This window comes from Acanthochromis polyacanthus, chromosome 2, assembly GCF_021347895.1.
Source record: "Acanthochromis polyacanthus isolate Apoly-LR-REF ecotype Palm Island chromosome 2, KAUST_Apoly_ChrSc, whole genome shotgun sequence".
Taxonomy (NCBI): Eukaryota; Metazoa; Chordata; class Actinopteri; family Pomacentridae; genus Acanthochromis; species Acanthochromis polyacanthus.
In genome coordinates, this window is record NC_067114.1 from 9,954,562 (window position 1) to 9,979,456 (window position 24,895).

A 24,895-nucleotide genomic window follows, 5' to 3' on the forward strand; every position below is an offset into this window, starting at 1 on the left:
TGGTGCGACGCAGTAAGACGGAGCAAATTCACTGGTTTTTAACAACCTCAGACAACTGCTTCACTAGTAGTGGCCAACTGGTCTTTTCTTGGCGTTTCTTAAGGATTGGAGTGACTTAAATCATCTCAAAGTACTAATAGCAGAATAGTTGTCTTCATTGTTTTTTGTCATGCGTGGAATTTTGTGTAATATTTGGTCTGCTGACAAGCTGGAGTGATCCACCATCACAGTTACCTGCCACAAAATTGCACCTATCTGATAAAGCATAGACTACATTTAACAGAAATTAAATCCGAATTGCAATAACTTATTGTAGTTTAATCACACAAAACGTAACACAAGCATGAGTAAATTCATACTCTCAGTTCAAAAGACAGCTTAAAGCCACACAAACATGAAAAAAAACTTTGAATTACATGTCAAGAGAAAAAAAACAATTATACATCACCAAATTTAAGAAAATCGATACTCAAAAACTCGATAAATTGCCTCATAAAATAAAACAGAACATCAAATTAGTAACATTTTCAAGAGTCTTGTGACACTTCAATCATTTATACATGCACAAAAATGTACATGCACACAACAGCACGCATATTAACACATATTTACTCCTTTACTGATTGCCTGACTTCAGTAGTATTAGAAATGAAAAAAAGTGGACAATGGCATCATCGCTCAAAACAGTTTGTTTTAAATGTGAAGCCGGTCTTGCATAATCGGTCCTTATGTGATGGTAGGACGAGTATTTTAGACGGTAAAAAAAATGCGTTTGTGGTTTCTGGAAGTTGAAGATGTCATCAGAGGTGTTTCAGTAGAAGAACAATGGACTCTAAATGTGCTGGGAGTATTAAACAGTTGGTTTGTTGTCTGTAAACCTGAGCAGCTCGTCGCAGCGTGTCAGACAGACGCTCCCGTCCATCCTGACACACAATACTGCAGCCCACGGCCTCCACATAGCTCAGTATTAATTAAAAAGCCTTCCTGGGTTGGCCGAGTGGCTGCAACTCCGACCCTCCAGTTGAAGGCCTGCAGCTTTGGGCCGGTGGACGTAGTGGAAGTGAGCGAAGACGGGGGCGCAGCGCAATGTGTGCGATGGGGGGGTTGAATCTTTGAAAGCAGAGCCATGACAGCTGAGAGGGAAGCATGTGTGAGGCATGTTTGTTTTGCATTTACCCCCTGAGCGCAGCTGTGTGCACTGTCCTTTTCCCAGAACACCGGAACACAGCAGACGCCCTCACAGCTCGCCCTCCGTCCAACCCCTCAGCCCGAGCACAGGGGGCCCCATGTTCACATTCGCAAGGATACCCTCTCAGCTCTGAGATGTGTCCTCTGTGTGTGCACATGCCTCGCATTTGGAGCCAAGAGTGAAACTGGATGTGATTTGGATGACTCAGGGCTGATCTGCTCTGCTGACAGATTATAGCCTGCACCTTGCTTCTCTTTACCTACCCAGGAGGACAGTGAATGTGGTTCGGTTTAGGGAATTAGCGATGGTTGCTCTGCCTCAAGGTGTCCTACAAAGTATCGGGTTCTGAGACCATCAAACACTTTGTTGTGCTTTAAGCCTAAATCAGGCTCAGCAAATAAAAGAAAATGTCCCTAACCTCATGATACTGTACTGGTAAAGCTCATCTGCGATTCCTGTCACTGAAGGATGCTGTTACCCAGGAAAAAAAGACTTTCTGGTGTAAATATTTGAATGATATCCCTGTCAAGGTGTATGAGATATTTACCTGGGTCCGGCTCACTTTAACCTCTACCGTGCCCTTCTTTTTCCACAGGCATATTGTTAAAACCCTAGTAAAGCAAAACCGAGAGTAAAATCTGTAGAAAGAAAAAAGACATGGAATATGAGTCATTTTGATGCTTTATCTTGGCAAAAATATACTTTTTAAAAATATTGCCAAAAAATGAGATTAGATCCTGGCTTTTGTTGCCATGTCTCTGGGCTGAAAATCAGGTACAAAATTATTGCATGCATTTTTCCTTCAGGTTTTAACCAATTTAATTAGGAACCTTTGCTGGTTTAAGCATCTGTGGGGTTTACTGGAAAACTTTAGGGTCTGTGTAGTCGTTCCTCTCTGGGAGAGCTTACCGTAGATGACAGATGCATTATTACCTGTCCAGATACTGACATTTATGTCAGTTTTTTCCTTGAACTGCTGTTTTATGCTCTAAATTCCAAAATGTAAGGTTTTTGAGTTAGATTTTTGACGCATGACCCTTCTACAACAGTGCCATGGTTATGTAATAATGCAGAACCCAGTTGTTATTGCACTCTAGTGGTGCAAAATCTCAAACTTCGCACAGTGAATTTGGGAGTTTGGAGCTCTTCATTAGGGACCCAGTCAAGAGGAAAGCTTTGCTAGTGGTCCAACTTTTACACCATTACCTCTGAAACCCTCTTGACTGTGAAAATATGTAAGATACATTAGAACAGAGGCACGTTCTGTTGTGGTAAAACGGGACTTCAGCATCTGAAGATGGAGGACGAAGCTAAATTCTGCACTGAATCATCCAAGGGGACACATCAAAGCCTTAAAAATAATAACAGAGGTTAATCTGGCCGATGGTGTCCTTTAACGAAAACTTTGAATAAAAAAAGGGAAAGAAATGACGTGTGCCAGTGCTACCTCATTGCTGCTGAGTTCTGACAGCCAAACTCAGCCATGTTAAAGTCCAGAAAAGGCTGTTGAACACTGACATCCTTTCAGTGTCAACACACTCCGTGTAATCTCCACCGGCCTTCTGTGTTTCAAAAGAGGCTTCTGCTGGTTTCTCTGTTATTCCTGGCAGTCTGACTGACTAGTAGGCACTTCTCTCTCTGAAACCTGTGAGACCAAGAAATGCAAAGGGGCACAGCCATGTCCACTTGGAGTCTTTCCCCCTGAAAACAGAGCTGCGTCTGTTCGGAGGCTGGCGCTCCCAGGCTCTTCAGCCCTGAGAGCAGCAGGCCTGCTGGGCCTCTCTCATACTCCCACACACCACTTCCTCCTCCATCTCCTGCTCTCTCTGGGCATCAGCAGGCTGAGTCAGTGCGGCAGGTGGATCTCTCACACTGGCCACAGTTAAACAAACCACTTTTCATCTGTTTGACTTCTTAAATGCTGGAGGGTAGAACCACTTCTAAGTGTTTAAGTTGCTGAAACACGCACCCAGAGTTGTTTATTTTAACATTTGTCTTGAAAGTGAGAAGTTCCTTAATGTGGCGGACATGCTGAATGGTTTTCTGAGGCTTTATCTTAGCACCAGCATGACTTCAGTAAAACAGCCCTTGAGTAATATGTATGTGGCATAAAACAACAAAATCTGAATTTAATGTTTTGGGTTTTTTTTAAGATGCTTGCTGAACTTTTTGGTAAAATCAAAACCCTCCAACAAAATGACTAGAGAGGAACAAAAAACAATAACACACTAAATTTAAATAGCAAGGTAAGAATAAAACAGCACCAAACAAAGAACTGTAGACACTGAAAGCACTGTACAAACAGAAATTTCTGTACTTGAGCAAATAAGTGCATGGATTTGTTTGAAATAATTAAACTTTTCTTTGCATCGTCAGTACTACACTGCACCTCCTGTTACACAGCACAGCATCACCTCACACCAGGCTTCCACAGAGCTCAGCATGGTTGCTTTCTCCCATCAGAGGCACTGAAAACATGGCATCGCTTATTTTGCCAAATCTTTTTTTTTTTCTTTTTACATAATCTTTTTATTGCAGCATTTTTGAAGGTAGTCACTGTTGCCTTTAGAGTTCTGATTTTAGTGCCTCCTCAACCCAGTACTGGGTTTCTTTTTTAGACTTTTCAGGGATCAACAAGGTCCCCCCCTACCCCTCCACCATCCAGCATGGATCAGCACATCATGTTGCCCAGGATATGGCTGCACTGTGCTCTTTGGCTTTCATGCGCAAAGCAGCGATACTGGAGGACTTGCGGTCAGGGTCCATGTTGAGATCGTATGTGTTGATGCCGGCAGCCATGCTGGGTGATCCTCCAAACAGGCTGCCCATGTGAGCCTGTCCCATGTGGCCTCCAGGACTCGGTACGCCCAGAAAATCAGACACCCCGCTGGCAGAGTGGGGGTGAGGAGTCATGCAGGGAGTCACAGTGTCGCAGGGCACCACACAACCCGGCACAGGAGACGCTGCACTGCTGCCCCCGATCCAGGAAGGGTTCTGGATCTGAAACATTAAAGGTGACAGGAATGGAGGCATTTAACCTGATTGGCTAATTGTTATTTAATTAACCCTCCAAACCCCAAAACCAACCAGGGGGGTTTGACAAGCAAGTTGTCATTTAAAAATCACCAAAGTTGCAGCATTTAAATTCGCCAGAAAGTGTAAAAACAGAAAAAAATGTTAAATTTTCATCTTCAGTCCTTGAACTATTCATCACTGATGTGAGATTTAGTTGGAAAATGCAGCCAAATCTAAACTTCAAATCATGATATTTAATAAATATCACTTTATTCTAGGTGTCATATTAAAGCGTATCCTACAATAAACTGCTTGTCTAATCAGATAATGTAAAAAAAAAAAAGAAGCAAAATATGCACTCCTCCTCTTCACAACTCTAAAATCTTTCATGAGTCAGCTGAAACCAACAACACTGACGAAGATGAAAAACATTTAAGGCCTTTTAGGCTGAACTGCAAGCTGTGTTAACACAGATTCAGTTCGATTCTATTGTATTTATATAGCGCCAGTTACAGTTCAAATTGTCTTAAGATGCTTTATAGAACCCATATACCTGAACAGGGAGGAAAAAAGTTTAAAATGCAAATAGTAAAATATCTAAAATATGTAAAAATTCCATTTTTCTAGTATTGGGAAAAACCTGTTGCCATTTGGAAAATGTTTTAAAGATTCGAGGTTTAATTTTCTTTCAATTTTGTAAAAGAAATTCCACTTTGGCTTTTTATGATTTTGAAAATTGTAACTTCATTATATTCCAAAAAAGACATTCTTTTAATTCTGTCTACTTCTAACAATGGGCGTTATTTTGCAATAAAAATGACTGAATAAAAATGAGACGGTAACGTAAAATCTGCTTAGGGTTTAGAGGGTTCAACAGACACTGTTTTGAGCTTAATTTTTGAAGGTATCTAGACAGAAATGAAAAGATTCCACTGAATTTTTAGTCCACGGACTCTAACTTGTGTATACAGATTTCTTGTCTACCTTGATTTCTGTAGGTGAGGAAGACGCCAACCTAATCTAAACCTGAACCCTTTACTCACCCTTTACCCCTTTACTTTGCTTTCTTGCTAAAATAACGGCTGCCAGGTTAGAAGTAGAGACTCAACCTCAGTGTCTTTTTATGGATTACAGACCATATGATATGTTTATAAGTGACATATGGAGATGGTGTTCGTCAAATTTTGTTACCTTTAAAAAGAGCCAATGTAGTTCTTTGTCCTATGTCCAGTTATTATTCGAAGCTAATAATTCTTACAAGGTTTTAAAGGTAACTCCTACCAGAAAGCAAACAAGCATAGCCCCTAAAATGTTGAACCGTTCCTTTAAAGCATCCATTGGAGGTTTTTTTTTTTCTTTTATTGCTGCCACCTGCATCAACTTTTTTTGTCAAAACGGAAAGCAATTAGACGTACATTTTATTGCAGACTGAATCGTTCCCAGTCTGCAGGAGAAATGACCGAAGGAAAAGCAACAGAAATATTTTTTTAAAATCACATTTGGGTTTTGGAGACAGCAGACTGAGAAGCATGTGTTAAAGTACTCATTATGTACCTGTGCGTAGTTCTCGGGACGCGTTAGAAGAGGCAGGTCATAAGCTGTGGAGAAATGAGTTCGGACCTGCTGCATCTGACCAAAGCGCTCCCTTTTTCTCCATTTGGCTCTTCGGTTCTGGAACCACACCTGCAGATTGAAATGGTCTGAATGTCATGAAAGTTGCAGCAATATTTCACATTATATCCAGGAGAACAACTTTCATCTGGCACAACGTCTGCAGTCAACATGAGCTTGAAAACTCAGAAGGGGGAATTATGGGAGGCCTAAGTCCTGAACAGGATCTTTCCCCTCACAGCTAAAGGAAATACTTTTCTATAGATACAAATCTAAGTTTCCCTTTCAAATGGAAAAAGGATCCTATGCAGTACTGCTGAGTGTAAACTTCTACAGGAATTCATAGGGAACTAAAGTTATATAAAAGTATCTTTTTCTGTTTTAACTAAAGAGTAAAAAGTGGAAATTGCAAAGACAAAGATGAGAGGAAATATCTACAGCCATCACTTCAATTCAAGTTAATAGAATGTGTCCATATCACTTTTTCTTATGTGTTGACTGACAAGAACAAGCTGTTTTTTTATTTCTCTAATCATCTTTGACATTTAAATCTGACGCCACTGTTTATTCAAAGCAAAATATATTCATCTCTGTTAGACTTTACGTTACCTGACCAAACCTCACATTAAAATGCAGATTTGCTCTATAATCTGGATTCGCACTTCAAGACTGGACTGGTTGTGGTAAAACAAAAAACTTCGTAACAGAAACATTTCTGTGTGCCTTGTTTCTGATATGATATCTCATATTTCCTGTATCTGCTCTTTGCTGAGATGTTTCACTATAAATCTAAGGAGGCAATATAGGAAATTGAAAAGTGAGATGGGATTATAACCGGGGTTTGTTTGCATTTTCCTTTTTAATTTCCTGAAGCCTAAAACTCCTGGCTTTGAGATCCTGCCTCCTAAATTAAGGAAGCCTACAGACCAGAGGACGTAATCCTTGCTTCCTTGATGTTTTCATACATCTTCCTCTACAGTCTGATCCCCACCCAGATACCAGATCACTTGTTCTCTAACAAAGGTTGCTTTATGATTGTAATGATTGTGATCATTTTACCTTGAAAGATGTTTGTGAGGTGTTGTAGTGGAAAACCATCTATATCATCACTATATACAGTGTCGCCAGCAGCTCTCATCTGCTTAAGTCTTTGCCTTGTGCCAAGTCTGTTGGCTATTATGCAGGGAGAACATATTTTTGTGTTGCACACACTGCGTTGTGACAGTAATTGGTAAAGACCTTGACAGCTTAAGTAGCTGGTGGACTTTCAATGAGGCTTTATTTATGTTACAGCCCCAGAGAGAAAGAGCAGAGAAATGCCGAACTGGCCTCAGCAGGAGAGCTGTATGGGGCTGAAAACACTTTGAAGTGAGAGACCGGCTCAGAGGATTGATAACCCGCCTCTGCTGTCACTCATGTCAGCTTCCAAACCAAAGGAAAACCAAATCCAAGGCTGAGCCTGGCTTCGGTTTTCCAACACCCCCAAAGCACTAATAATATTGGTCAAACACCTCTGACCAGAGTTGTTGTTCATTAAATGTAAGTTTGTTCTCTTTCCTTCCAAAGTCGTCCACCACATAATTTCTTATTTCCCGAGGCAATTAAAGGTAAGTTGAGGACACTAGTGGACGGACACGAAACAAATACATTGTAGTATTTCGGATCAGAGTTTGCTTTATGTTTTTGGTAAATGCTGCACCCAAATGTTGCTACTATCCTTTTTCATGTGTGTATTTCTGCATGGTGCTTTCTTATACAGTATTATAAACTTGCCTGTCATGTTCATTATTCAACAGTTTCAATATTATACATGTAAAGATATATATAACAACACTGTTTTCTATTGGTTGAGCTCAGACGTTCAAGCTCACCACAGCTTTCTTTCATATCTTCATAATGCTTCATATTATCTTGAAAGAAAAAGTTTTGCATCAAATATCACAACTAGAAACAGCAAATTCTTGTAATTACAACGCAAAAACCAGCTACCATTTTATATTTTTGTGTGTAAAACTACTTAAACGATCAACTGATTATCACAATAGTCACACATTTTTATGCTGTTGGTCAACTGTAAAATTCACCTGTAGTTCTGATAAATGGTTTTGTGTGTCTGACTTACAATATTAGTGTATTAAAGCATAAGTTCACTTGCTTTTTAAAATGGTCTTGTGGCTTTTCAATCTGAGCAATTACCTCACTCATTCGGCATTCTTGCAAGATAGAACTGAACCTCTGTTTGTCTCAGTTGGTCAGATCAGGTTCTCATTCTCCTTTAACTGTTTGGATGATTAAACTAGTTTGGACGCCGGCATTCGGTGAACTCCACATCAGATGCCGTCTCTCCAGCTCTCTGGACTAACAGAACAGCAAATCTGAGAGATGAGATGCTATTGAAACCTTTGACCTTTTGGCCTCTGACCTTCCCATGTAGTGTATATACGACTCAGATCTGAACCTACTCTCTTCCTTTGAAACCCTGAGACTGAAAAAGCAAACAACTCCAGGCCCTAATGTTGTTTAACTCAAAGTCCCCTGCTTTTGTGTGTGAGAAGCATCAGGCGTGTGTGAGGCTTAACATCACTCTCAGGCAGTTTTTAGTTTTTATGATAAAACAAAAAAATTCTTGCGAGTTTAAAACTTTTTATCAGCAGTGCACCTTTTTATTTTTCTTTACTCCAGATGCTGAATTGATGAGCTGTGAGTTTGTGTGCGTGTGAATGACCTGAATAGAGTACAGAGCCTGTTCTCTGACTGACAAGGCATCTCGTGTCTTTTATCTTTTCAACTTGAGTGTTTAAGAGGGCCGCAGGGAGGGCCGAGGGCTGTAAAGCTGCATCCATCTGAAGCAGGCAGGTCTCTGATAGCACGAGCAGCAGAGCAGAGCAGGGCAGCATACCTTCAGAGACTCGGGGGTTGAGTTATAGCCCCGTGGCTGCACACACTTCCTGAGTTTCACTGTGGAGCTTTTCCCGGTCAGTGAACCAGCTCCATCACGTCGAAGATGGGCTTTAATCAGGCTCTTATCTCATCACCAAGTACGCCACACGTCAAAAATGTAGCCGCAGTTGTTGAACCTATGCATTGCTTTAGCAAAAATCTGGAAGGATATCATGTGACTCAAAATAGATATGACTTGAAATATCCACCGCCAACTTTCCCAAAGCCAACGGGAAGGGTTTCACACCTACCCTGGAGACCACAGCAGGGACACATTCTTGTCTGAACAGGATGTTAATGAAAGAACAACACAGAAAATCCAGGGGCTTTGGTAGTCATACACATGCACCACACACAGGCATGGTGCAGAGATGGTGGAGACGCTCTCTCTGTTCGCTAACGCTGGAATTCATCACAGCAGTCGTGACCTGTTTGTATGCTAATCAGGCCACGGGGTCAGAGGGACGCTGTGGACCTCAGGCTGGACGGATACCAGCAGAAATGAGCTCACGAATTTGAGAAACTGAACCGTTTGGGCCCGAAGAAAAAAAGCCACTGAGAGGATCAAATGGAAGCACAGCGAGTGGAACGAGTCTCCTCATATGTTGATGAAAGTCTGCTCTCCTGAAACTGCACATATGAGGCCCAGGCAGCTCAAACCTCAGCCCCCTGGGCCCCCTTGGCCTCTGTTAGCTCCCACTCCCCCACTCTCTCCCCCCGACTCCCACATTACCAGATAAATCTCTCATGTTGTTCTGTGAGTGACGTTATCTCTGCAGAGCTGCAGATGCTGAAGGATCCATGAGGTTGTGTTGTTTAAACACTGCTCTGCTGTGATGGAGAGCTCTTTTTCAACTTATTGATAGCACCGGCATGTGGTTGCATGCGGCTGCTGCCTTGATTAGACCACTGCTGTGATTGGAAGCATTGTGTTACTAGAAAATGCAGGTTTGGATCTATCCACTGTTAAAGTTTGTGTCCAGCATTACCTGCACTCGGGCTTCAGTCAGGTCGGTCCTCAGTGCGAGCTGCTCTCGAGCGTAAACATCAGGATAGTGTGTTTTCTGGAAAACCTTCTCCAGCTCCTCCAGTTGGTAGCTCGTGAAAGTCGTGCGGTTGCGTCTCTTCTTGCCTTTGTTGCTTTCGCCGCCATCAGCCTTGTCCATTGGGCTCACTAAATCAGTGCCTGGCGGTCTATCGGAGGCCGCCTTGACACCTTGATCCTTCACAGCCAGATATCTGCCGTCCATTCCAGGTGGGTCGGAGTCGGGGGCCAAATCAGAGTCTGTCAGACCTGAACTATCTTTACCTGCAGAGATGAGAAGGTGAAATAAGAGTTAAAAGAGGTTTAAATAATTTTACCAGGATTGAAAGGATTTAATCCAAACAAAGGCAAATAAGTGACAAATTTCATTACATGATGTTGAGCAAAAAAAAGATTGTTAGACTGTTATAGACACATCTGTCATTTCCAGTGGACAGGATATAAAAGTAAAATAAGACAAATGTGTGTTTAATGCATTTTGTCCTGCTGCCATTCTTCAAGATTTAAGGTTGCAATGCACAGCTAACTGATCTAAGTCATGTGTGGATTCTCCATGTGAATAAGACAATAAGGGGAAAGCCGTTAATATTCAGACTTCAAAGATTCCTCTTTTTGGCGCCCTACCCGTAGTAGTAAAACTGGGTTTTGGCATTTCATTTTTACAACACTCTGTTTGAAAAGGCTTTTGGTTAAACATTGTTTTAGAACTATACATCTCACATATCTATAGCTACTGAAATATAAATGTTGCCGTGCTGCTGTGGACTTTCTAAGCTTTCTAGAATTATCTTGATTATAAATCCCACTCAGAATGATTGATAAAAGTGCTGTCTGATCTGAAGAACATTAAATATATTCTCTTACAATATTTGTCACTGGGGACAAGCATTGTTCGTTTTGTCAGCACCATCCAAAGCCAAGCAAATAAAAATACTGACTGAGCCTCTGTTCTAACGAAACTTATATAATATCCAGTCACTTGCCTCTGGCAGAGCTGATGATTTATTTGTTGGATCAACATAATAATTCACTGGGTTTGATTGGGTGGAACAAAGCAATTTCTCGCTCTTTGTGAGGAAATTCTGTGACAATTGTGAAATCTGTTGGTGCGTCTTGCTGAGCATGTGCGTCGATGTGTTTGTCTATCTGGCTGTGTAATTGATGGTCTGGATCACTGGCTGCTTACAGGATCCAGTTGTAGTTCGTAGATCATTCTGTGAGAACAGCCACCCCGGCCATAATTTCACACTGACAGAAAGTTGCCGTGTTTTGTACGGCGTGCCCTCCTCAGCCATCAGTACAATCCACTCCAACATGCAAACACAAAAACACGCTGTCTCTCTCTCCCTTCCACTCAGATGCTCTTCTTCAGTTCTGCATGTGATTGTAGTCGATCATGTGGCTGCAAAGTCACCTGGCAGTAAGACTGTCAAAAAATAAATCGCTGTGGAGCAGTTTGGCCATGCAAAAGCAGGCAAAGATCTTCGCATTCTCATTCTTTCTCAATCACACACACATTTGCTTCCTTCAAGGCTGTAGTTTAACTGTTAAACCTCAGGCAGCTCTCTGATCATAAATTTCCACAGCCATGTTTATGCCAGTGTTCTTGTCTGAGCTGGGAGCTTTTCTCGCCCTGCTGCTGCTGCTGCTGCTGCCCCTCACCAAACTAACCGATTTGCAACTTTTGCGTTGGGTGTGTGTGTAGACAATGGTTTCACGCTGCTTAATGAAAGCTGTCTCTCTCTGGGATTGGACTCAGAGCGCCGCTGCACCTTCCTGCTTCTTGATATCATCTGAGGTGAAGTTATTTTCAGGGACGAGGACATCTCTGCTCCTCTGCTCGTCCAACAATTTGTCAGGTTAGAACTGGGAGGTGTTTGTGTTCATGTGAGCTCCTCAGTCAGCACAGAAGATGGCACACACACACTAAAACACACACACTCGGTGACCCTCAGCTCACAGCCATGTTGGGAAATATGCGACAAGGTGATGTGAACTTATCAGACACTGACACATGAACCATAGTGGGTCTTTCAACTGCAGCATTTTCATCACAGCAAGATTTCGTACGACAAGTGATAAATTATGTAGGAGAGTTGCATGCAGAGAAATGATTAGGGTATTGCCTGATCTATGGTGTGTCTGTTACACTTGGGTAGTGTTGTATTTTATGAAACATAATTTCCATTCATAATTTCCTCTTACTTATAGAATGTTTGTGGCGACTTTTTAGGCAGGCTTTATCTCATTTTATTGTCATTATGTCTCCTTTGACCTCTGTTTTTTGCACGCAGAGCCTCAGAAGCTGCTGATTGTTTTTATATTCAGGTATATTATAAGCACCAACCACATATTTATTGCATACTGACTCTGTATTTAGAAACATGGCTTGCGTCTGTTATAAATTCATTATTGAAAATGTGTTTTGATAATTCTAAAACATATTTAAAAATCTCCCTTTGGCAGATGAAAAATGATTATTTCCAGACATGCTGATGTCAGACTAGTTAGTACTGAACTCTAACTACATCATTAAAGAGACATGCATGTTTTAAGGATTTATTGAGAGCTCAGTATTGCAAGATGTAATTGCTTGAATTGTTTGGTTATTGATAGCAACACCAATATAATATTGAACTGTCAGAACTGATGATACAAACTCATATTTTTACATGTTTATGGTACTTGGAGGACGACAAGTGGTTGGAAAAGCATATTTTTTTTCAAAGCAGAGCAAAGCTGTGCAATAAATGCAGAACTGGTGTGAAATTTCAGTGTCAATACTTTAATACTTTAATACCACAAACCCATTTTAGTTTGTGTACTAAAACAGAACTGAGGTTTGATGCTCAGGTCTAGTAATGGCACACACATTATGTTTTTATGTGCTCTAACTAAAGCCATCCTCAGGACAGCTGCAGTCACGGTACTGGTTTTATTTTATTTTATTTTATCATGTATAAAATAAAACCAGTACCCTCTTGCTGTACCTTCTACAGCAACACGGTAAAATCTGTCTTGCTATACAGTCTGCATTCTGCTGTATGTTACTGCCGCCTCATGTATCAGACCAGATGCACTGACTGTGGGGGTCAGGTTCCTCTGATGTTTGCCCAACAGAGCTGGACACGACCGAGGAGCTGAGTTTTGGTGGCGGGTTGCTTGCTGGGGGTCTAATTCCTGCAACGTTTCCTCACTGTTCATGACAAACACGTCCTGTTGAGCACGAAGGGAGTGAATGTGTTTTATCCCAACATAAATACTATAGAGTTATTTAATCATACTTCCCTGGCTGGCACCCACAGTCCCCACAAAGCAAGAGCTGTCAGGCTGTTTGAATCATGAGGCCTTTCCCTGATCAAAGGCAGTTGTTTATATGGCATCACTGATGTTTTTTTGGCAGGAGCGGGATATTGTGACAGTCTCGTGCTTGTTATCCATGCAATGTGCTGCTTTCCAGCTCTGCCCAAGGTGAACAGCAGTGGGCCCTCCTGCAGGGAAAGCCATATGTATGAGGAACCTAAGAAAATCTCACTGCAAACAAATCTTGTCAGGATACAATCTTCTTGGATGGAAGCAGAGGGAGTGACTGTGGAAAACGTGCTACATCAAAACCTCTATCACACTGCTCACGAGTGCAACTGGCTCGTCCTCCCAGCACTTACACACACACACATGCGAAAAATGTCTTTACAGTTTCAACTTACACCTGTACTTCTGCATGTGTCTTGAACACAAGTACATCCCGGCAAACTCTCAAACCCAAATTCTTTCTTTTTTAAGTTGAAAATGCCATGCAAAATGTTTTTAGTTGCAACCACAGAATGTTCTATTTTCACTGCAGTGGATCCAGCAGTCGGCATCTGTTCCAATTACTGTGCACAGTGAAGACAGACGAGTGTGCAGCTCTGTGTGGAGAACACAGAGAAAGTTCTGCAGAAATTAAACACACAGAAAATACTTTGGAACAAGCCGAGCATTGATTTCCATGTAAATATTTCCACAGACTCCACAACAACGCAAGTTTATATATAAGTCAAAATTTACACGACACAACAATTTCACATTTAATTTTGATATGTTTGTGTCAAATATTTCGCTGCATCTCACACAATTATTACTGGGAAGTCATATTGGCGTAAATACGACGGGCCAGGCGTTCAGCTCGGACAGCTATTAATTCACAGCTGAGAAAGAGGGGGCAACTTCAAAGTGTAATTTCACTGGCTGTAAAGCGACAGGGCACCTTCCCTGCCTCTTTATTGACTGGGACGACTAGGGTCAGCTCACGGTGTTAAGGGGAAACACTATAAATTACACACCACACAGTGACTGAGAGAGATTAACAACATGCTGCTCAAACAGCAAGGGAAAAAAATCTGAAATGGACAGAAACAGTAGAGAAAAAGAAGGAAAAAGACGAAAACAGGGAAGAGAGCTTGAAAGAAGTATATTTCAAGTGTTTTTTCTCCTGTTTGTTTTAAAGACTTACAGCTGGATGTAACGTAGAGCTTTGAAAAGTGGATTAGTCTTGCTTCAATGACAGAGCCGGCTGAGAAGCTGATGCATGATACTCCGTAGGATGGACAATCAAACCGAGGCAGGAATGATATATGTGATATGCTGAGTTATTTTAAGATGCTCTTTGGTTTTACCTCGACTGTGACTCTATAAAAAAGCAGATCACAAATCACGAAACAGCTAAAAATCAGTGGCGGAATGTAAGAAAATACGTTGTGCTTAAACACACCACTTCTTGTTCTGTGCTGCAACTCCACAATGTTCAAGAGGGGCTTAAAATTCTAATTTACAAACCAAACATATAATTAGTTAGCTAAGAGTGGTAGATGGTTAGAGATTTAGCAGCTCTGTAAAGCAATTAAAAGCAGGCTGTAGTGTAGTTAACGGGGTTAAACTGTAGCTGCAGCTGCAAAAGATGTCACAATAGCTGCAGAAAACAAACAGGCTGGAGCTCTGTGTGGTGGGAGCAGATATTCAGCTTTGAAGACAACAGTCAGCTCATGAATTAAAGTCTTGGCTGCATAAAGATTTCAAAGAGCTCTGCTTTGTTTTCTGGAGTTAAAAGTAAAGTCATCTCAACTTTGTTTAGAATCTGTGCACTGTGAGATTTTTGTTCATCATAGTGGGTCTTTGATAGAATATTATTGTCATTATTGCAGCAAAAAAAATTAACATGTATCGTTTAACACAGACGTGGTAAACTTTGCTCATAAATAAACTACCGTTGAAAAGTTTGGGATAACCCAGGCAATTTCATGTTTTCTGTAAAAACTCCCACTTTTATTGATGTGCTAACATAATTGCATAAGGGTTTTCTAGTCATCAGTTAGCCTTTCAACATGATAAGCTAACACAATGTAGCATTAGAACACAGCAGTGATGGTTGCTATGTAGATATTCCATTAAAAATCAGCCGTTTCCAGCTAAAATAGCCATTTACCTCATAAACAATGTATTTACTGTATTTCTGATTAATTTAATGTATCATCATTGAAAAAAAGCTTTTCTTTAAAAAATAAGGACATTTCTAAGTGACCCCAAGCTTTTGAACGGCAGTGTTTTAAATTTGATACTTTTTTGCTTGTAATACTTCCGCCCTTATTTTGAATGGATTTCTTTATTTTTATTGTTTTATTTTGTCCCATAGCTTTGCTGCTTTTTCTTAAACTTTTAAAAACATATATAAACATATATCATCACTTTTTAAGTAGATTTGACAAACCTATTTGCAAACGATTGCATCTTTACAGACCCAGCAGTTAGGCTGCACAATTTCATTCATTTGAATTTCTTGCAAAGTGATGAGTAAAATCGCTGCCTCCTTAGCTGCTAAAAGCTTCACCGTGTTCCTCGGCTGCTTTCTAACTTCGACTGTCTGTTGCTTTGTGTTGTTTCCTTCGGCGCATCATGGGTGTGTAGCTTCTTACCAAAAAAAAGCTGACTGCTTCGGTTAACTCTGTGAACTCAGTGACCCAACACATAAAAGTTGCGGACCAGACAATCAAAGAACGAGTTGATTTAGGTGATGATTCTCTGCAGTTTTGTCACCACAAATGACCTCTTTCGCATTGTCACGTTGCTTTCACACACTCAGGATATATTGTGTTTCTTCATCACCGCTGAAGATGCAATCAAAGTTTCTCTGAATCACTGTTCTTGAAATTTGACCTTGTCTCCTTTGGAAATACAAATAACATGAGTATGAATAGCTTGGCTCTACTGGCTTGGTGTAATGTCAGGTGCAGCCACCAAAACGTTGTGGAACAATACACACACACATTGATATTTTTACACCACTGCTGTGTCAATTGACGTGTCTTACAGAGAGAGCTGAAGAATACATCAGCACATTCTGAGTTTGTTGTGTTTTTTCGTCTTAAAGTTTCTGTGACCATGCGACAGGTAGCGTCCACTGTAAAATCCAACTCTGGTGAATGATCAGAGCTATGATCCAGCTTAGCAGTCTATGCAAAATTCAGACCCTGAAAAAAAACTCAGAATGAAGCCCATAAAACCAAAGACTGATAAATCACCTCTCACACACTCTTTGTCTTTCTCTCACTCTCCCCCTCTGTGTCTCTCTCCCTCCCGCCAGCTCGCTTCCAAATGTTTCCCCCAGACTTTGGAGCAAAACAGAGTTTCCTCCATCTTATGTTGTTGTTGTCTGATCGAAACAGAACATTCCATCTGAGCGGGGAAAACTTGCTCGAGTGCACTTTTGCATGCACGCACTGAAAATGAAAGATATGTTGTTGGGAAACTCACTTAGGAACATGCACAATCACTTATTCCTACCGAGTGTTCAGCAATTGAAAATCAGAATATTCAAACAGCAGTTTGGGAGCGTAAAGTGCAGCTACTTTCCACCAGCCAGCTTCCAAAATACATCCGTCTGAACAATGTGCCCTGCAGCAATTCTGGAGGTTTTGGAATAGAAATCTGTCAGGTTCACAGGTATGAATTAGAAATGCTAATCATCCAACAGTATAAATACAAATGTTTATTCACCAACTAAACTGTATCATATCACGAAATGCAATAAGTTTGTAAAGTTAAAGGAAACCGTGACAGAACAGCAAAATATGAAGAATTTTTGTAGGACTACTGTAAAGCACAATACATAATAAACAATGAAAGAAATCCCAAAGGCTAGAAAGTAAAATGCCATCTGTAAATTGAGGAGAAAGTTTAAATTTGTACTTACTTCTGCATGTTTGTAGGTGAAATATACATTCAGATCTTGCTTTAAGCAGTCCGAGAAGTTACTGTTCAACTTTTCAAAAGCCTTTAGAGTTTCAAAAACCATTTGGCCTTCAGTATGGAAACATTTCTCTCCTAAAAAAAACTGCAATCATTTTTGCTACAACATTTAGTGAAGCCGTGTGACCGTACACGAGGACGTTATACACTACAAAACCTCTAGAAAATTAAATCAATAGTCAAGACAAAAAAACACCTCACTACAACACATTCAACAGGTAATATAAAAACGAGCCGATGCGCAGTCCTGCTTCTAAGTGTTCAGTTTACACGAAGCTGCGACAAAGAGACCAAAGGAAGTCCTGGACTTCATGAAGCCATTTTTGCCCTGCTGCTCTCACTCGGCCATGCAAACTGAGCCTAATGTAAATTACCCTGCCAAACTTTAAGCTAAATGGTAAAATGATCCTGAGTCCTTGTCACCTCCACTCATGTCATTGACTTGCTGAAGTGTGCCTCAGTTGTCTGGCCGGCGTGGCTGGTTCCCATTACGGCCTGCTCGAACCAATCAGCACAGACGGCCATTACAGGAGGCTGAAATGGCTGTGCTGGGTTAAAAATGGAGAAGGAACCCCAAAAAAAAGAAAAGTCAAAGATCTCACAAGGCACTGAAATTGCACCTGAATGTTGGGACTAATGGAGATAATTTCTTTAACCACTTCTGTGGGGTGTCACATATTTACACTTTCAGGTCAGCCATGGTGGATGAAAAACGCTCCCTAAATACCTACAGTTAAAGCTGAAATCAACTTTTTTTTATGTCTTCAAATAGCCCCAGCAGAGTCTGGTTGGTGCAAAGATGTCAAAGCCCTGCACATTTCGAAAAAGTGATAAAAGGCACAATCATGTTCTAATGAGGCCCACGCAACAACAAAGTGACACCCTCTGACTAACCAGTGCAGTTAAACATTTACTGTGTAAAACTCGAGTCTAATCCAAAATGTTGCAGAGTGCTCCGCTTGGACACCACAGAGGTTCAAATGGGGGTTTCAAATGGATTTTCTCTGCTCGTGTGCAGGCAAAGGGGGAACTCAGCCTCTTCTCCAAACAGATGAGGGATAGGAAAGTCGAGCTAAAGGTCAGCAGACACTGAGAGAAGACACATCAAAAGAGGGAGAGTGTTGTCTCTGGAGGATCACAAAGACACGGAGGTAGCACACTTTAAGACTATGAAGTGACCGAATCCTCCCCAGGGCCCAGTTTTATCAATCATGAAGTCATTTTCCTATTTTCCATATTGATTTGTATCTTTTATTATTGTTTTGTGTCCAGAGTGAGATTAGTTTACACTTAAAAACATACATTTTCTGTGGTGTAAAGTAAATTAACAATGCTGTTTGTGCAACGTTTCTCTCCTTTTTTCTTTTGCATTTCAAGGAATCATTGCCATTTTACCTCTGATGTTAAAAATGTATATTTTGCATTAAAATGTATGATTATGCTAGACACTATGTTGCAATGCTACGTATTAAACTACTCACTTTTATATAAAATAGCTAAAACTTTCTCCATGACCAGCATACTTCTATTACTAAAATAGGTTTTCAAGTGGTAATTTTACTTGAAAAAACTGAATGTGGGGCTTTTACCCATATTTAAGTTGTTTACATCTACTTTTACTTTAAAAAAAAGTTTAAAATTTGCACATAATGGACGTACTTTATGCACTAAAGTAGCTTTTTCAAACAATATATCAGTAATTTTACTGGAGAATAATGTGAATTTGGACTTTGCTCATATTGAAGTCTATTACATCTACTTTTACTAAAAGAAAAGGTCTTATCTCTTGCCCCACCACTGCTCTGTGCGCCTTTTCTCATCCATTTTCTTCCAGTTTTAGTCAGTGTGATGCTGTCAGTACTCTGCCTGAGCTGAAAGCTGTCTGAGCTCCAAGGGCTGCCTTGTTGATTCTATGTAGCAACATGACTGGCAGTGTGTTGAGTATGAAAAACACAACTGTTTGTAGTGACTCTAATGTATGTAAATGTTTATTAGACAGTCGTGCTGTTTTCTATCAGCCAAAAATGTTCTCAGTTGTAGCCGGGAGCCTGCACTTCAGACAGCTCTCAGACCTCTCATCACATCACCTTTGACTGAACGGATCAAGCCACAAATTATAACAACACAGCGAAATCTCTGACAATTTGAAACTACCCAGCCAGCGTGTAAAATACAGGTTTGATAAAAGAAATGAGCCTGGAAGTAAAATACTCCAGCATTTTCCAATAAAAACATCAGGAATCATTTATCTTTTTTTTTCTCTTCAGCGAGCAACTTCAGCATATTTTACTGCTGCCTTCATTTTATGTCCAGTCAGTCAGCGGTGTAGAAGTCAGTGAAATCCCCCAGTTAGTCAATAATCACAAGAAAAACACCCTCCGGTGTCAAAAATTTTTAGATCTAAATTTTAAAGACGTTCTTCTTCAGCCAGGCGTGCCAATGTAACGTTATTTGTGCGTGCGTAAATGTACGTCGCCAAAGCAATTACGCATAAATCCCTCAAATGTAAAAGCAGGATCTCTCCTTTGTTCCCAATCTGAAGAGTTAAAAAGAGGTTTTATCTCTGAGCGTCAAGTCTCTGTGAGCAGAGGAATAAAAGCAAACAGAGAGGTTTGACATCTGAGTCGTATTAATGTCAGAGCTCTTCTTGTCTGCAGCGTGGAGATGCTTTTTCTCTGCCTCCTTCACTGTGAATCCGGTCTTTATGGATTTAAGTCGCTTCGTTGTAAAACAAGAATGTTTGACGACCTGTGCGCACACATTTTCACCTGGAAGGAGTGATGGTAAAAAGAAGAAAACAAAGAAAAAAACGTAGAGAAGTGCAGAACTGAAATGAAATATATGTTATTTAAATAATCGACCACTTTGTGCGCAATGGATCTCATACAAATATAACGTCTGGCTGAAGCTTAAAAAACGACAAGATTAAAGGAATTGAAGTTTTTGTTTGTTTGCTTAATTTATAGAAAACAATTATTTTATTTCATCCATTCTATCTTTCTCCACACGCCGGACTAAAAGGTACAGTTTACTCACAGTCCTAATAACTGCGCCCTATTTACAACATAATATAACTTTATTTCGTCTCGATTTACCGGATCTATGTCGAGGTTAATAGGTAATAAAAACTTAACAGGCGCTGTAAAAGCCCCGTTTGAGCTTTTGAAAAGATGGATCTCCGCTCTTGACATTATGGAGTTGTAAAGAGGTTTTTCAGGAGGCCGAAATCCAGAAACTATCAAAACATCCTCGAAGTGCTTCCACTAAAAACACGAATGTGCCGCTGATCTCCAATCAGCTGGTGGAAGTTGCTTCAGGATGGAAGCATTATGGCTTTCCACCGGAAGGTTTTTGCCATTTTTACATTATTTTAATACTATTTTAGTCACTATTTTTGTATCTGGAGTTCACTCTCTAATGTTTTTTTAAATATAGCTGTGAGATGTAATTCTGAACTTTCTTCTTGTTTTTTTTGTCCTGCGTAAACGTCAGTTGTTGTTGTTTTTAATGTAGATTTTTTATAAATATAATTAGTTTTATATCTACAAAAATGTTTTTTTAGATGGATTCATTTTCAAGTATCCAGATAAAATTGGATACATATTCAAAGACACACACACACAGAAGGTTTCATGCTTGCAGTAATGATTGTGTTACGCATAACACAGGCTAAGCAGAATTTTTATTTTCATTGGAGCGTAAAAGATTATATTCAGGCTTTTGCAGAATTTCATAAAACAGATCAGTGTTTAATATTTGATCTCAGAAATTTATGAAATCAATGAGGTTCCTACACATTTACAAAAAAACCTTAGTCCCTCTGAAATCTCTTGGTTTTTTTTGTTTTTTTTTTGTGTCTCCTGATTTCTGTCTCTTTATTCTTTTCCATTTGTAAACCAACTATGACCTCTGAGGCTCTAAATACAGATGAATTACCGTCATGATAACACTTTGTTATTTGTGTTTCTGTGAGCAGGCAGGGATGCAGCTAAGAGCAAATCAGCTGAATTCATTTTGTGTAGTTTCCCAAAAGCTTGTTACGCCTCTTCTTGGATGGCACCTTTTGATTCTGGCCTTTTTCATGCTGCCATCGTGTATTTCCAGTTAGAGAAAACTGTTATTAGGTGGCGGGGGGAAAAAAACAAGCAATAATGCAGTTTCAAAGTGGCCGCCTGCTAACGAGGGTCAAAGTTTTATTCACACCCTCATCATTCACCAATTACAGCTGCGCCCCTGCGCAATTAAATCTAATTGGAGCCAATCAGGCAGCGCAATGAAATGAAAATATTAACAGTTTGGAGCTCACTATTTGTGCCATCTGAAAACCTGTTAATTCAATTGTCCGACTCAGCTCCAACATTGAGGATTGTAATGCAGATTATCGCATTAAATGTGCCGTAATTTAATTTTGATGGCCAAAGAGACAATTTGATAGTCGGGTAGATTATGGTTCTTCGTAACTGTGTTACGCACAGAACTGCTGGGCCACGACTTTGCGGGTTGGGATGTCTGCTGTAGCCTGCTAAAAGGTTGATGCTTTTTACGCACGAAGGAAGTTGGACATGTTAAGGATGACAGGGAGATGAAGAAGACAAAGCAAAACGAATGAATTTGTAAAATTGGTCTCGGAAGAAATGGTTTCATCAGGAAAGACAGGACAAGAGAGAATGAACCCGCAAACGGGGCAGCAGAGATGCCAGTTTCCGCATCTGTGCTATTTGCGAACAAAACTCCTCCGGACAGGTTCAGAACTTCAAATCAGACACACAGCTTACGCCCACGAATCAAAAAACGTGTCCTGATGCTAAATGACTGGAGTGACTTTCACTGCACAGCCCAGCTTATCCCTCTCCTTCAAAATAAAACCATTCATTAAATGGAATTCAGGACCTCTTTGTCACTCACCATAGCAGGGGATGAGCGCTCCGTTGTGTCCCCTCTCCTGGTGCAGTTTGTCCTCCTCGGGGGGTGTTTTGCAAGAAGACCTCTGCATGAAGAGGTGGTATTTGCTGAAAGTGTTTTGCCCAGCTGCAGCGGCATCCAATGACTGGCACTCCTGCTGGAAGGGGCTCCGGGACTTTTCTCCGTAAGCCTGACCTTTGTTGGGCAGGAAGGCAGTGGGGCTGTATTTGGTGTCAGTAGCTGGGAATGTCCTAAAGTGGTCCGTCTGGTGATCCCTACCTTGCGCAGCAGAGGGGCTATAATATGAATCCATGGATGTCATATCGCTGTATGAAACGCAAGTCTCGGCGTTCATGCCTAAAAAAAAGAGGCAAGGGGAGAACAAGACCAAACTTTTCTCTCTCTCTCTCCCTCCCTCTCTCTCTCTGTTGGGAAGGGAAGCGCAGAAACCCCTTCCTCTCCTTCTACCTCGCTCAGATGAAAACACTCGCACACACTTTAACGCACACACACATGCATGCACGCAAAGAGACTGCAGCCCACACCAGACCGCAGCTGGGTTTGGTTATGAAACGATTCAGATCTTTTCCAGGAACCACTGTCGTTGACCAAACACTCCAAGCTCCCCCTCAGGTTTGAGGAGAGTTACACAAACTCCGTCTTTCCTCAGAGGAGGGGACCCAGATCTGCAGCTTCCAGACCTCTCCCAAGTGATTATGCTGATGACATGAACGAGTTAGGGCGCTTATTTGCAATAAGAACAAAAAAGAAGGAAGAAAAAAAGTTTGTAAAATAGGGGCGGGGGGCTTAACACATGACATTAATGTAATTTGGATATGAATGAGTGATGGCACTGGGGCGGAGAGGGCGCATTTTACGCTTCATTCGCAATGGTTCATCAAGGACAAATCATCCATATTCGGCCGATTGTGTTCACAATCCAGCTTCTGAACAAAACTAGGTGCTGGTTTTAAAAAGATATTTGAAGCCTAAATATGATTCGAAACGAATTTTAGAGTAATTTACGTCTTCATTTATTTATTTCAGGCGTAAAAACTCTTCGCAGACAGAAAAGCATGTGTGATTTTAGTATAAAATTTTCTAATCTTGGATTATATTTAGACTTCTTGTATTCAAAACACAACCTTATTTTAATTAGTACTATTATTATTTTGCGTTTATTTTTGTTTTGGTGTATGAAAAATCATTCCTAATTTCCTCATTTCAAATGGCGCTCAGTCCACACAATCTACGAGGAATGAGACGACAGATATTATTTTACAGCTGTTGTCTGTCATTATTATCTGTGAAACCCTGTTTTCATATTTCTGTGGTCGTTTAAAGACGAAACATTGTGCAGATTCTGGAGAAGTGAAGAACCATACAGGAGATCGTGCAGAGAGACTTTAACAATCTATTGCAATAAACTTTAATTTACTTAGCAGCCTACTTTACCTGTTTTGTTAATTTGTCACAGCAGTGTCATGTTAGTAAAAATAAGAAGACGTCCAGCACAAAACCAGCCCTAAGATACTTCATGGATGACAACACAGATTCATTATGAACAAAAGAAAACACAGTTGTGCATTTTTTTTTATTTGTCTCTCATAGTTTTATCAATCTTGAGTAAATTGTTTCCAAAAATTGCAATTTCACTTATACACAAATACGTTTTGGATATTTTTATTACACACAATTATGTTTGTTCAAAAACTTTGCATATTTTTATACTTTTTGCAGAACCCCTTAGATCCAAGCACACATTAAACCACATCTATGAAATGAAAGTCGAAGAATGAATGAGAAAATTCTACACTTTTTGTTTTTCTCAAATTTTTCTTCATTGCAAATAATGGAATATCTGTATTCAAATTCCTCCTTTAATTGAATCTATTTAAAAGAGAAATTTCCATGCTCAAACAGTGGTCCCTCCTTCAGACAGATGCACTGAAATTTAATATAAATACTGACTGTATGTAACTCCATAGCTTTTAATGTCTTCTCAGAGACTTATCCTGATCTTTTCTTATTTTTGATTTGACAAAATTATAGGTAAACTGCACACACTTTGGTGAATCTTCTGTGCAGATGTGACATTTTTTGGTGATGTAAAATTCGTTGCTTCTGTGTCAGGCTTCACATTCTGCAGAAACTGAGTAAATGAACCACTTACGCAGCTTATGAGCAACCGGCAGAAAAAAAAAATGACAGTCACAGCTTAAAGATACATGTGGTTATCTACTGCAACAAAGACACAAACATATTCATACAGTCATGCACACATGGTGGACACATGCACGCACAAGCACGTGTGTGGAAGGGGGGGAAAACGGAAAGCAACTGAGTGAAAGAGGAGTAGAAATGTGCTGCAGTTACTTGATTGGATTTCAAATTAAGACCATGAGAATGAAACGTGTACGTCTGATAAAACCTGGCTGACACTCACTGCTATCCCTGGAGGCGGGGGTGGGTGGGGGGGTGGGTGGGGGGGGAGATAAAATGACTTTACAGCAGTTTATGTTTCATCTCTTGCAGTGAAACAAATATCTAATTACTTTCAACTCTCTCTTCATATGTCAGCAGCAGGATTTATGGCAGTGAACCACACATAATGATCACTTAGCCAAATTTTCAACCTGCTTCGACTTCTGTCTGTGCTACTCTTGTAGTGAGCTAATGTTGGGTAGCAAATCAGAAAAGCTTTATATTTTTCTGATGTTGATCTACAAAAGTCAGGATAAGGTCAGTTAATTAATGAATATTTTGCAAGATAAGAAGGTGACAGTTTCATCAGGCAGCACTATGGACACCTGCAGCACTCTAAGGACCTATATGTACCTGACTATTATCAAATCTGAATTTATAGCTCCAGGATGTCTGCTGCACATAAAGCTGGAATATAGCATGCTTTG

At 40.4% G+C, this 24,895-nt stretch overlaps 1 protein-coding gene across 1 annotated transcript; it reads right to left on the reverse strand.

Annotated features, from left to right (window-relative positions):
* Positions 1-310: 310 nt before the first annotated feature.
* On the reverse strand, positions 311-22,606 carry alx4a (ALX homeobox 4a). The gene is made up of 4 exons (XM_022194736.2): positions 21,987-22,606; positions 9,745-10,064; positions 5,759-5,887; positions 311-4,189 (listed from the first exon to the last, which is right to left on the reverse strand). Exons 1-4 carry the CDS (start codon positions 22,336-22,338, stop codon positions 3,869-3,871), a joined length of 1,122 nt encoding a protein of 373 aa, XP_022050428.2. The 5' UTR covers positions 22,339-22,606; the 3' UTR covers positions 311-3,868.
* Positions 22,607-24,895: the final 2,289 nt, after the last annotated feature.

Coding starts and splice junctions, on each gene's coding strand:
- alx4a (XM_022194736.2), bottom strand. CDS start 22,338: ATGAACGCCGAGACTTGCGTTTCATACAGCGATATGACATCCATGGAT. Junction 10,065..21,986: donor AGCGCTCATCCCCTGCTATG/GTGAGTGACAAA, acceptor TCATCTCTGCAG/GTAAAGATAGTTCAGGTCTG. Junction 4,190..5,758: donor GTCCCGAGAACTACGCACAG/GTACATAATGAG, acceptor TTAATGTTTCAG/ATCCAGAACCCTTCCTGGAT.